General features: G+C 35.1%; 1 protein-coding gene across 3 annotated transcripts in view; it reads left to right on the forward strand.

Moving 5' to 3' along the window:
• Positions 1-2,640: 2,640 nt before the first annotated feature.
• The window catches only part of LOC128990121 (protein tumorous imaginal discs, mitochondrial-like), a 31,298-nt gene continuing 19,218 nt past the window's right edge, over positions 2,641-14,720 (forward strand). Inside the window, exons 1-3 of one of the 3 annotated variants that reach the window (XM_054412382.1) lie at positions 2,641-2,930; positions 10,383-10,603; positions 14,439-14,684. In XM_054412382.1, the coding sequence (XP_054268357.1) occupies positions 2,753-2,930; positions 10,383-10,603; positions 14,439-14,684 (645 nt within the window). In that variant the 5' untranslated portion in view covers positions 2,641-2,752. The remainder of the gene's footprint in view (positions 2,931-10,382; positions 10,604-14,438; positions 14,685-14,720) is intronic. The other 2 variants (XM_054412381.1, XM_054412380.1) reach the window with 2 other exon arrangements.

The following is a 14,720-nucleotide window of genomic DNA, read 5'->3' on the forward strand; positions in this document are numbered from 1 at the left end:
TAGGTTTAGTTCTAAGCTTGTCATTCCTCGGTCCAGGACTGATAAAAGAGCTAGGTCATAGGCCTACCCTGTTTCAGGAATAAAACTGTTCAATCACCTTCCTGGTCATGTGAGAAATCTGGAAAGAAAGAACTTCCAAACCGCAATATTTGATTGGCTGATTGAAAATCCTTTTTTCAAATTCAAAGAGTTTTTTGAAACTGTATTTAGTTAAGTTTTCCTCTGAACAGCCTGTTTGCTATTTTTGCATTGTGCATGCATTTTGCATGAACTGCATTTGTTTGCCTTGAATCTTTTTGTGCATGGTCTTGAACATATTTTTTTTCACATGGTTGGTTTTGATCGATTTTTGCTTGGTTTGATTTTTAAGTCTTGATATTTATTTTATTTTATGCTTGTACATTGACATAGCCTGTAACAATGTTGTTGTTGATTGGCCTAATAAATTCATTGTATTCATTGTATTCAAGAAGAAGTTTGAGGTGGCGGGTTGAAGTGGTGGCTCGTTGTTGAGGTGGCACGTTGACTCTTCTAGCGTGCACGACAACCCGCCACCTTGTAAAAATGTGTGGTGGCAGGTTGTGGTGGTGGCACGTTGTCCTGGTGGTGCTTAGACGTGTTCATACCACGACAACCCGCCACGTCATAAAATAGTGATGGCGGGTTGACGTGGTGGCACGTTGTCGCTTACATGCGAGGTGGCGGGTTGACGAGAGTTAACATGGGGCGTACACGACAACCCGCCATCTTTGTTGGCAAAAGCCGCTGTTGTCTGTGTATTATAAAATGCATAACTTTTTGCAGTATTTGGACATGTGTTATCGAGTTTACTTTTAAGTTAACTCGACATTAGTTATTGTTAATTCATTCATTTTCGAATCGTAAAGTACACGCATCCACGCAAGACAATGTTTCCTTTTAACTACAGTTATTGTTTAAAAAAGTTGTAAGATAAACTCTCTACAAATAACGATTAAGGGAAGGGTCATTCTAGAATTAAAATAACAATATTTGTCATGTTTTCGCATATTTTTATTGAAGACAAAAACATGAAACTTTAATAATTTTGAAAAATTAGTTATTGTTTCTTAGGATTTTCTGTAGGTGTATACCTGGTATAATACCCATGTTTATTTTATTTTTCAGCATTATGACAATGAATTACAAAATAAGTTACCTAAAAACTTCATTAACTAATTGTAATTCACGTGTGTATGGCCTAAACAAAAATTATGAAAATGTATTGCTCAGTTATAACATCCAAACCATTTGGCCATCAACCTCCTAGACAACAGTCATGTCTACAGATTAAAAAGTGGAAATGTTTTAGACCTTCCGACTCGATTTGTAGCAGCTCTGAAATTTATTAAATAAATTTTTCTTTGCTTTTTAGCGAATTTCCCTATAGGGAAGTAGCTACTACCGTAGGTGGCACGGTAAGACCTAGGCCCGGGACCAATTTACTTTTTCATTTTGATGTCCCTAGAGGCCAAAAACACTATTCGTTCAAATTGTTATATATGTATATATATATTTTATATATATGTCCGTGAACGCGATAACTTGAGTAATTTTTGTCCGATTTTGATCAAATTTGGTTTAAAGGTGTAAGGCGGGATAAACTTGAATGAATTAATTAATAAACGCGAACCAGCATGATCGGACCATGGGAACGGGGTATTAGGGGGGTTTTATGGGGTCAATAATGGTTTTTCTCATTTTTGACCCTCAAAACACAAAATTTTCTAATTTCTCTCTAGACCTTTTAAAAGAGCTTAAAAAAACATAAATTTAGTATATCAAAGTGTTTTTTAGGGTTATTGGTAACGGAGAAAATTAAAAAAATAATAAATTTAGAATTCCCATGTTATTCTTATGGAGAATATTGTAAAATGTTGTAGTTTGCTTGTTTATTGACATGTTTTGATAAATCTTGGCAAATATATTTATTTTATACTAAGCTATAAATATTTTACAAAAAAACACACTTTATTAGTTTCCTTGTAGCAGCAAACCTAGGCACTCGTTAAACCTAATGTTATTAGATTTGAAAATCAATTCAGACAAATGGAAATTCGCTTAGTCGGCTGGTTTGCTGCAACGGGGGTATTTTTGTTAGTGCTAAAGCTCTTTGGCTGCTAAGTCATGTTTTCAAATTTTTTATTTATTTATATAAATGTCATCATATTTACTTATTGTTTAATGTAAAACAGATTGTAAATAAAACTTTGTTAAAAAAACAAAAATAAACAATGAACATATTTTTTTAAGATGCATTTATTTCTTACCAAAATATTAACATAAAAACTTTGTTACCCTCCCTGTTGCAGCATACCTTAGTACTCGTTAAACTAATTCTATTAAATAGGGAATAAATGTGATATTTTAAAGGAGAAATCATAGTGTAAATCCAAACAGGCAAATGGAAATTCGCTTAGTCTGCAGGTCTGCTGTAGCGGGGGTATTTACTTTATATCGGTGTAGGTAGTTAAAGGCGGCCGTGGTAGTACCTTATTGTTTCGGTTACATATGATGATGCATTCTTCTGCCTTCTGCTGCAGCTGCTTGCTCCTTGCTTGCTGGCTGAATGCTATGCTGCCCTGCTGAGTGAGTAGGGTAGTTTTTGTTTTTAGTTTAGTGTAAGTGTAGGTAGGGTAGGGTTATGTATGACGAAATGTGTGTGATATGATATCGATGTAATGTCCATGTCTGTGTCGGTTCTTTTGTTAAAAGGTTGCCGACGGTAATAAAAATGGCTTCCAGGGGTTTGTTAACATTTTTTGGTATTAGACACGTTACCAAGCACATAACTGTCCATCCAAAAGTACGTTTTTCTGTTAGATATCAGCAAAAATGTAGTGACTGTGGTCAGTTACTTGGTGCAGCAGCAATCCTATCGACATCTAGAAGTCTTGTTTCTGATAACCAAGGTAAGGATTTTATCAGCTTAAGCTTACTTATGATTGGGAGGCCCTTGGCTCTATTTGTTTATTAAGTTGCATTGAGTAGACCTCTGAAAACTCCTGATTAAATCAATAAGTTTAGCCTATAAGTTAAGGCCCTATCCATGTGACATGGGCCCAGACCTAGGCTAGCCTTAAGTTAGGCCTACTTCTTTTCATAGTCCTAATTCCTTGAGGGCAACCACAATCCTCACTTGGTGAGGGGGCTTATGTCTAATTTCACAGATAAAAACTAAGTAGGCCTAGTGATAAGATTAAGTTAGGTTAGAAATTTTGACAATATTTTATTCCGTACATCTAAGTTAGGGACAATGGTTAAACATGTCATTTTGATATGTTTACTTACAGTTGTTTGCACACTGAATCTTAAAATGCAATCAGTTTTTGTCAGAGCGATTCCTAAGTAGCTGTAAAACAATGGTTAAAATTACGAATTTAAGGTAGGCCTATATCGTGCGGTACGGCAGTACTGATGGTCATATGGTGGTCTGGATGGGTCCGTATGTGAACTGAGGTGAGCAAACAGCTGTTTATAGGTCTACTCGACTTAATTTGCTCAATGGAATCAATTCTTTCCCTGAAAGAATAATTTGTAGCCTACAAGGACTTGTTTGCAGACTAAGTTTTAATCAGCTCTTATTTAACTTAGGCATGTAGGGTAGCCTAGGTAAGTTAGCCTAAGTAAGGTCGGGTTTTATGCCGATTCATTACTGTAAGTTATTAACTTAAATGTTTTGAAGTTAGAACTTACTTAGGATGTTAAAGTTTAGGTTATAATTAACTTAAACACAACAAAGTTTTAACTTAACAATTTTAATAATGCAAAAACAGCCTGGAGTTAAAAAAAATTAATTAATGAGTCGGTTCATTCAGTAGCGGCTAGCCCATAAGGACTCTCGGACGCCGCCCTCCCAACAATACAGAAATCAATATTTTTTTTATTTATGTAATAAAAAAATAATATGTCGTAATTAAAATTAAATTACAATTACTTACGACTACTTAATCAATATGATAATAATATGAAATGAAATAGTTTTAAATTTTGAATCCAGTAATGACTGTTTTGCGATAGTCGCTTTCATAATGTGGATTGCGGACGGCGGCAACCTCCGTCCCAAACTCAATGCATGTAGTCTTATGGTAGAAACACCTAACAGCGCTGAGGGTGCCGTGACGTCATTCCAATGCTTTACAATAGGGACTCTGGGGCAGAGTCCAAAGCTGCGCGCGCATCCATAAATCAGGGCAGCCACCCTAAACTGGATAATTCTGCATCACACACGATTAGGATAGGAAGAACCATGTTGGCAGCGCTGGAGCCATCATCCACACTGTCACTACCATAAACATTAACTAACCTCACTTCTTTCCATGTCCATGACCACAGTTCAGTTATAGTTTAGTGCCAAACGACCTGTTGTTTTGTGATCAATAGTGTTTAGTGATAGTGATGGAGGCGTAAGGAAGGCAGCGGTAGTTTGTTGAAGATTGAAAGAGCTAAGTAGAAATTATTAATAGTTATACTTAATTGATTGAGTTAGTTAGTTGGTATCTTTGAGTCAATAAGTTACGTCTGTAGTTTTAGTATAGGCTAACCTAATCAACCCGAAAACTAAGTAAACTAACCATAGGTAAAGTGACTCGGACAATTTTAGTTATAGTTACTTATTATTAGTCTTAATAAGTTATTACGGGTAAATTTGCCGTGGGTTGAAGGCCTAAATCTAAATAATAATGGACGGCGGCATTTCGTTGTCGTCGACGGCTAACGTCACTAACGAAGTTAGCCTGATTATCAATGAAGGGATCAAAAATATTGACCACAGAATTTCTTTGAAAAAATTAGGACCTCCTAGACCTTTCATGAACATAAACCAAATTCAAAACAGTTCAAAGAATAAGAATAGCTTCACACGAAAATTTTCGCCACATATGTACAATCATGCAGATTGGCTATGTGGTTGTTCAATTAAAAATTCATTTTTCTGCTACACTTGTTTGGTCATGGGGGTTCAAGATAGAGCATGGACTGTAGACGGCATTTCAGACCTTAAACATCTACTGGAAAAAGTAAAAAAACACAAAACAAGTGAAAAACACATAAATGCGCCAATAGAATATGCTGTTTTAGGTAAAGTTGATATTAGATGCCAATTGGACAATGCATATAGGTTAAAAATACAAAAACAAAATGAAGATGTTTCGAAAAATCGATACATTCTAAGTAAGCTAATTGATGCAATTAAATTTTGTGGAGCGTTTGAATTAGCATTACGAGGACATGATGAACGCGAAAATTCAAAAAATCCTGGCATATTTCGTGGTTTGGTTAACCTTATGGCGGAGCTGGATGTAACATTGCAACAGCACATAAATCAAACAAATAACCGAGTGTTTTTGGGTCTGTCTAAAACCATACAGAACGAGTTATTGGACTCAATATATTACGTTTGTCTGCAAATGATTCGTGACGAATTGACACAAACCGACTATGTTGCTATTGAAGCCGACGAAACAACAGACTGTGCCACTTTATCCCAACTAGTATTTGTTATTAGGTACGAGCTGAATGGCACGATTCACGAGCGATTTATCACTTTTATTAGACCAAAAGGCCATGATGCAGAATCAGTTAGGCTAGCGAAACAATTTTTGAAGTATTAGAGCAATTAAACCTCGACAAAACTCCTGATAAAGTCATTGCCCAGAGCTACGATGGGGCTTCCGTAATGAGTGGCCAACACACGGGAGTACAAGCGCGTGTAAAATCTAAATATAAGAATGCAAATTTTGTCCACTGTTACGCACATCAATTAAACTTAATCATTGAACGCAGTGCTACACAAAATAAGCAGGTTAAGATATTCTTCAGTAATATCGAGGGGTTTTCATCATTCTTTTCCCAGTCAACAAAGAGAACTGCAGTTCTCGATGAGATAGTAAAACGTCGTATTCCAAAAAGCTCAGGTACTCGGTGGAATTTTAAATCCAGAATTGTAAGCACAATTTTTAATTATTAAAGAGAGTTGGAGGAATGTTTAAGTTACATACTCGACGATGACACCAATGACTATGCCACAATAAATAAAGCTGTTGGCCTAAGAAGTATTCTAAAAGACGAAGACTTTATTTTCTGGCTGGACTTTTTCAATCAAATACTGCCCCACAGTGACATTCTGTACAACCAACTGCAGCAAACAACAATTGATTGCGTCAAGGCGTTTAAGTTTGTCGGCGATTTCAAAACTGTGGTAGATCGCGTAAGAAACTCGACCATGTTAGATCAACCGAGAGATAGTGAACCCGAATCGAGCAAAAAGCGGAGAAGACACGACGATCAAAAACGCGTCGTCGCAAAGGAAGTGTGTGACATAATTACGTCGGGAATTGATGACCGTTTTACGTTTGTAAATCATTTGTCCGCGGCAAAACTGTTTCAGCCAAGTTTGTTTGGGGAGTTTAAAACCAAGTTTCCCGAAAAAGAGTTACACGCTGCTGCGGAACTATTTAGCCTAAATAAAACTGAATTGAAACAGGAGTTAAATGTTATTTACAATAGGGATGATTTTTCAACGGCCACAGGGTCATTAAGACTACTCAACTTTGTCTATGACAACAACCTCAAAGATGTGCTTCCAGAGTCAATCAAACTTTTAAAAATCATAAGCACAATACCTATGACTACTTCGGAAAGTGAACGTTGTTTCTCTACTTTGAAACGAATTAAAACGTTTACCAGGAGTACCATGAAACAAGACAGACTAAGTGCGCTTGCTATGTGTTCTATCGAAAAAAAGCTGTTGTCAACTTTAAACTTCAACGAAAAAGTAATAGATCACTTCGCCGGGCAGAAAGAAAGGAGGATGGATTTCACATTCAAACAGTACAATTAAAGTTAGGCCTTATCCTCATGGTATGGTTTTCTACTCATATTGCCGTGGATGTTTTAATATACAATACAATTAGTCAAGCCTTACCCTCATGGTTTGGTTTTCTATTCGTTATTGCCGTGGGTGTTTAAATTATACAATTCAATCAATGTCAGGCCTTACCGTTTGGTTATCTACTCATTATTGCCGTGGATTTTTTACTATTAAATTATCAATTGTTAGTTATATTTTCAATACAGTGTAGTCCCGTTTTACAAGGCCGTAGGCAGGGAGGGGGGTTAGAGGGTCAAACCCCTCCCCCAAAATTCCGAAATTGAGCAGTACAAATTAAAACTAGGTTTAAAAAGTTGAATTATGAAATAGAAACCACAATAGAGGATTAATTGTTATGTTTTGCAATATCTATTCATATTTAATATAGGCCTAGTTCTATTAGGATAATAAATCTGATCTATTAAATAAATTGGTAAAAACTATTTAAAAAATATACTTTACTTTACTCTACTTATGTCTATTTGCTCATGCATGACAAATAACAGGTGAAATGGGAGTTTTTGGACTATTATTGGACACAGTTTTAGGCGTTAAAATTGCTTCAGAAAGTCACCAAACGGCTTTAAAAATTTAAAAATTTAAACAAGGTAAAAGGAGTATTAGCATTGTTTAAATGGAGAAAAGTGGTCATACATTTAGAAAAGAAGACATTTCTCTGTTATTATTTATCCAATCTTAAGAAATCAGGTATCATTGAAAACTATATAAAATTTACAAACTTTTTTGTCTCTTGCAATTTTTTTGTAAAGTTAACGGTTTTCGTGAAATTTGGCATCAAATATTTTAAATGGCCGCCATTTTGAAACTGTTAATGATTTTTTAGTATAATTTCTAACGATAATAGGTCTTAATAAGATTAACATTTATGCAAAATATCAAAGCTGTATCTCAAACCGTTTAGGAGTTATTAGTTTTTTTGTAAAAAACACATAAATACCGACAGTCGGTAAACTAGACACCACAGACCCATGTTCCTATGGTGAAATGTGTTTGTCTTGACCTAAGGAATAACGCTATATACAAGTGTCCAGAGAGTTACGGGACACCCTGTATAATACGTGAAGGCGATTTCTACAAAACACTACTCCTCTGTTATTAATGGACGGACTTTACAAACGATGTGTCAAAATGAAGTAGCCTATTGTTTGTGTAGATGCCCCCTTTCACCAATTCCTGTAGTAAAAGTCCTCGGGCTTTGCCCCACAGGCCATTAAAATCCCAATGTATTAAAAGATTTTGTATAGTTAAACGGACAAATAATTTGTATTTATTACAGCTAGCTGTTCATAGTAAACACAAAAATGATACACACAAGAGCTTTTGTTTTCAGTTTCGATAACTGGAGTGGAGTGATTGATTAAACATTAGAGTTGACTCTTTTAACTTAAGTCATCGGAAATTATGACTGTTATTAGTTTTGAAATAACGCCCGTAATAATTTGCAATTGCTCGAATCCGAGCAACAGGTGCACTAACTTAGTATATTTGATTACAGTAGTTGTTGATAGGCCTACATCAAATTATGCCCTATGACATGTTTTCACTTTAAGGCACTGTGACATTATGTACTAGGCCTATAGGAAGTTTTCACTTTTAGACATTGTGTGATTGCGTTATGGCACGTTAGTTAACAGACATTGAGGCTTGAAGTGAGGACGATCATGTTGTTTGAAGTTAGCAGTGGCATAGCTTCTATTCCCTTGTATCTTAAGAAAATAAATTCCATTTCTTTATAATTAATGTTCATGTGATTAATTAATAGTTTATGTATCGTAGTTGTGTCACTATATTTTCAAAATGGCATTCAATTCGATACAGTAGGCCCTACCTTACTTGTATATTGTTGTTAAGATTTTGCTTTACGTCCTCGTGTGTGGTTTTGTTCCTTTTTTTATTTAATACTAGCTGGCCCGACAGGCCTTGTCCTGTCCTAATGTGGTTTTATGTCAAATACTCGTTCATTTTCAAGATGCGCTTGTTCACATGGCTTAATCACGTCTTGGTTGAAGTTCGTTTGCTACGCTCACTCACCTTTAGGTTAGAGCTCGTTCGCTGAGTTCACTTGCCTTCAGGCTAGCTCGTTCGCTATGCTAACTCACCTGCTTCCAGCTTGAAGTTCGTTCGCTTCGCTCACTCACCTTTTGGTTGCAAATTAGCTGTCATAAATTTAAAAAAAATAATAGTGCTGCACCCTGTTGGTAAACCTATTAAATTTTTAATGCTAATGAACATCACAGAATCAAATTCTTTAGTTGAAACAGCTGTTAATATTCTTTAATTCCATTTAAATATGAATACTTATAAGGTTAACATGGGAAACTCCAGAGCCACTGGGGCGGAGCCCTTTTGACGGATCTGCACCAAACTGCACACAAACCATCCTTGAATAATGCTTAATAATACCTGAAAGTTTCATTACAATCTGTTTGAGCAGTTTCGGAGTCCATAAAGGACAAGCAAACAAACAAACAATCAAACATACATTGTATTTTATACAGGGTTAGTAAAAAGTGTGAAGACCCCCTGTTATTTTTTTAATGGCCCATACTTGAAAAACTAAACTCGGCACACCATTATGGCATGTTATGAAGTACTTTTGGGGCATAACCGCCACTTGGCGTTTATCCCCAAAATGGGGGATTTTGGGGGAAACTAGAAAATTTCAAATACAAAGACCCATCGAGTGACCCCTCATTTTAAAGGTCCTGGTAAAAGAAAACCAACAACGCAAACTAGAGGTCTCTATCTCAGTTCAGTAAAAAATGGCAGCCAATTGAAATTCTCATAATGGAAATTTTCATTTCATACCTGATTTTCGGGACGTGAAGGAGATAGAATTATTCTTCTTGTAAAACAAGAGACAATTTTGTTTAGTTCTATTAGAAAATCTCAAGTGAAAGTTTTGCAATTGACTATAAGCATTAACTATTGCTATACGGTAAATTATAAACAGGCCCTAAAATAAATATTCATTTGTTTTTTTTTCACTATTTTAACTGTTATGTCATCATGACTGATCCGTGATCGTAGCATTTAATCGTTATCTCTCTCTCGCAGTGGAAGTATCATCATCTCCAATTGCCATAATGGAGAAATCTCCTCAACCGCGACAAATTCATGAGACAACATACAATTTTTGCCTTAATAGCAATGAAATTGTGAACATTTGTAAGGCCAAGCCAATATTTAAGTACAACTAGATAAATAATGTACCTATCAAACTTTTAAACCTCAAGCCGGGTAAATTTGACTAGTTGTAGTTGTCACTCTAACGTTTAGTAAGTTTTGCAATAACATCTATGGACATTAAACTGCCTTTAAGTAACGTCCTGTGATATTGGTTGATAAGTTTAATCTTAGAAGCTACTATAGCCTAGGCTTAGTGATACTGTCCAATTGTTTTTTCCTTTTGTTTGTTTGCTATTTTAAATTGTGATAGCCAAGCAACTATCAGGTCTGTTACTGTTCGCAGTGTTAGCTGGCTTTGGTGGTCAACTTGGACATAGAAAACTCCATACAAGTCATCAACTATTTAAGAAAAAAGACTATTATGAAGTTCTTGGAGTATCCCGCAATGCATCAGTCAAGGACATAAAGAAATCATACTTCCAGCTAGCCAAAAAGTACCATCCAGATACCAACAAAGATGCAGACGCAGTCAGAAAATTTCAAGAAGTCTCAGAAGCCTATGAAGTAAGTTTTTTTTCTGTAAGTAATTAGGCTACGTAAAGGTTTTATCCTCTGAGAGTGCTGCATAGCTTTCTAAATGACCTGGTTTGTACTTTTTTGCGTACAAATTATATTGGTTACTGGTATCAGTATTGTCAGCCTTTACTGTGCATGACACACCATTCTAGGAACACTGTCACATACTTTAAATTTGCCATCCTTCATCTCCTCATTTCAGTCTGGTGACAGCTTTTTTCAACAAACAATTAAGTCAGCTGAAAACTATTTAAATTAATATATCATATCTGTAGGGATGGACGAGATTGGATTTTTAGTTCGAGACGAGACGAGACGAGACGAGATTTTTTATTTCTCATAAAATTTTGAGACGAGATCGAGACGAGATTTCTCTTCTCATACACAACGGGAAATGCACGTTCGAAATTTTTACCTGATTTTGTAACATTGTTAGATGACTGTTTAAATACTAAAATAATGATAATAGGCAAGAATATTTACAATCTTTCATTAAATAACATCAGCATAACATTTTTTTATTAATCACGCCTAACTTATTAAAAATGCCTACGATTAGGAAACATGGTGATATCAGTTAGGATAGAGTTCAACTTATCCTAAAATAAAATAAATCATAAAATAAAAGCAATATTAATTTTTATAAAATAGTTACTTGTTTTGACTTTTTTATAGTAATAAAACATTCCTCACACTGCTTACACTTAACAAAACTTCTCAAATGTTATTAAAGTAATATTATTAAAATAACTAGCTGTGTGCCCGTTCTACGCACGGGGATCTTATTGTAGTCAGTTATTGAAACCTTTTTATTAAGAACAGAATTTGGTTTGCATATTTTCAGATATGCTGGCAAAACTACTTTAAATAAAACTTCGCAAATAAAATATCTGACAGTTTCAAGCCAAAACAAATGCTTCGAAATTAAATGTAACCTGGGTCGTGTTGGTTCATATGTTAAATCCAATGATTAAACTAAAAAAATGCTTTATAGATCTATGAGGCATAGCCCTAATGTAGGCCTATAATTGAAAGTTACCTTCCACAATGGTTAAAAGTATTTAAGGTACTATCTCAAACTCCCAATTTAACACTTTATTCGTGTTGACATTTTCATTATGAAGGTACTTTTGTCCTTTCCGTGAAACACTGAGAAATAAGGACATTAATGCGTTACTAACAGACATACAACGTTTTGATATACACAAAAATACAGAACTTAATTAGGGAATTTGCTACGCTTTAGTTTAAAAGCATAACAAAGTATTTGTAAAATTAGTATCTGAAATATTTGTTAATGTCATCAAATTTCATCATAACAATGTATATTTGCTTGGACCGATGATGACCCGAAATGACGGCTTACTAACTTATAGCCTATGAAATGAAGTACTGTACTATAGACGATTGTTAATTATTTATAGTAAATATTACCAAAATAGGCCACGAACTATTGAAACAACGTAAAACGTTTAAACAATTCATGATGGTTTGCTGAATAAATGTTTTACTAAAATTCGTTATCGTTTTCTTAGCATAAACTAACATTTTGGAATCAAGAAAGAAAAAGCAAAAATTGCACTGTTAAGACATAAATTAAATTGAATAGCCTGTAATAATAAATAAGGTGCAACACCAACGATAACTAATTTGTAAAGTACAGTGATGTGTTGGTACTTAAAAATGATTCTTGCTGCTACCAACAGTACCAACGGTTTTAAGGAATAGAACCGGTACCAAAAACCAACGTTCACAGTTGAGAACTATAGTACAGCCGACCAATTATATGAGTTAATCAAGTCCCGAGGTTATTGATCTCTTGGTTTTGGATTTTCTCGTAAAACGTTTTAAAACGGCAATCAAAGTTATTTCCCATTAATTGCTTTATTTGTAAACAACTTTTAATATAAACTTATCGGTGTCGGTTTAAAAAAAAAACCACCTCATAAAAACAACTTTTTGTTATTTAATAGATTACGTACCTATTCTCTAAACAATGATTGGTAAAGGCTATCTATTAACATTAGAAGGTCTTCTTTCTGGTTATCAAAACTCAAGAACAATTTATACACAAAGAATCTCTGGTTCATTTACACGGTTACACTATTACGCTATATTATTGCACTTTCTATTAATTAAATCCGTTATGTAAGAAAAACGTTTTTAATCTCACTTGGTTGGGATTTGCATTCAAAACGTGATTGAAAAAGGTTGCGGTATTTGTAAACATATCAGTGACAGCTAGAAAAAATATTCTTGATCCGAACAGCTGTCCGTTATTTCATAGATTATGCAATAAAAATTGGACGAAAACTTTACATAAATCACACATAACTACATTTTTGAACGTTCGTAATATTATTTACAAAGTAGAGAGGCCATATTTTAATGGCTAAAGACAATCTCGCCAATCCAGTGAATACATTAAAATGACTTGGATCTTGATAGGTACTCTCGTTTTCCAGGAGAAGATAGCGTAAAATGCCATCTTGAGTGTTACAGACAGAGGGAAAGACAGACAGACAGACAGACAGAAATTGAGATAAGACTCGTTTCTGCTTATTTAATGTATAAGACGTAAAAATATCCTAAAAATATATAATTCTAAGCAATGTACAGACAAAACTCTAATTTTATTTATATAGATGAAAGTAATATTTACATTAAAAGAATTAAAGTAATATTTACATTAAAAGAATTAATTAAATAAGAACGCCTTCGAAAAGGAAACGCAACTACAACACGCTCCTGTATTGCGGGTATTGCATTGACTTTCTGCAGGCGTTTTTAATTTTTTAATTTTTTTTTTTTTATTCTCGTCTCGATAAAAATCTCGGCCAAAAAGTAATCTCGTCTCGTGTAACGAGATTGAAAATTTCCCGAAAATTTCCCGAAATTTCGAGACTTGACCATCCCTAGTTTTAAGACAGTACAAACTCTTCCCCCATGAAATAATTCAAAGGATACTGTGAATTCTATATCTTCCGAAGTTGATTTATGTGCCGTTTCCATAGCATATCATCAACAGCAACGGAGTACATCACTCTTCCAATTCTTTTCTTTATTTCACCTTTTCTCCAAACAATTTTGCCATTTTTCATCATTTCTCTTACCAAAACATGTTCACCTTCTTTGAACACTCTTATGGTTCCTTTGAAAGATGTACGTCCTTGTTGGGCTGTGCGAAAGGTAGGTTTCAACGTTGACTCTAGTGAAGGTCTTAACACATCTAACGAATTCCGCAGTTTTCTTCCAAACATCAACTCCGCCGGACTTTTTGTTGTTGTTGATGTCGGTGTTCGCCGGTGAGATTAGAGAACTTTAAGAAGTTTTTCTTTTAGGTTTCCCTTTGTGTCCAGGTCCACTTCTTTTCTTAAGTACCTTTTCACTTCTTGAACATAGCGTTCTGCTTGGCCATTGCTCAGCGGATTTTAGGGTGCAATGGTTCTATGAATAATACCATTCTGTTTTAAGTAATTACTAAACTCTTCTGATTTAAATATCGAAGCATTGTCACTCACCAATGTATAAGGTAGGCCGAATCGTGCAATGGTCTCTTCCAAAAACTCGATGGTTTTCTTTGATGTTGCTTGTGTCATGGGACAGGCTTCTTCTAACCATTTAGAAAATTAATCTACAACCAGTAATCAACCTCTCTAAGAATCGAACTGGCGATCTTCAGATTCAAAGGCTAGCACTACTCCTCAGACAATAGAAAAATTAAATTAGCAAAGCTACTATCAACTAACTAAGATATTTTTTAAATAGCTAGTTTTGACCTAGATGTGGAGTATAGTTATCCTGATGGTATGATTGGTTTTAGGTACTAAGTGATGACACCAAGAGGAAGCAATATGACTCATGGGGAGCAACGTCGGAGCAGATGGGTATGGGATCTCCTCCCCCTGGTGGGCAAAGTCAGGGATTCAACACACACAACTGGCAGTTCCACTCCACCATCGACCCTGAGGAACTGTTTCGCAAGATCTTCGGCGAAGGAGGATTTGCGAACGCTAATTTTGGAGAAGATTATGCTGAATCAAAATTTGGATTTGGTGCGGCTCAAGAGGTCAGTCAATGTATCGGACTGTTACATAATTGCCCT

This window comes from Macrosteles quadrilineatus, unplaced genomic scaffold (assembly GCF_028750875.1).
Source record: "Macrosteles quadrilineatus isolate MER2022 unplaced genomic scaffold, UCM_ALF_1.0 Scaffold_3__2_contigs__length_128488019, whole genome shotgun sequence".
Taxonomy (NCBI): domain Eukaryota; kingdom Metazoa; phylum Arthropoda; class Insecta; order Hemiptera; family Cicadellidae; genus Macrosteles; species Macrosteles quadrilineatus.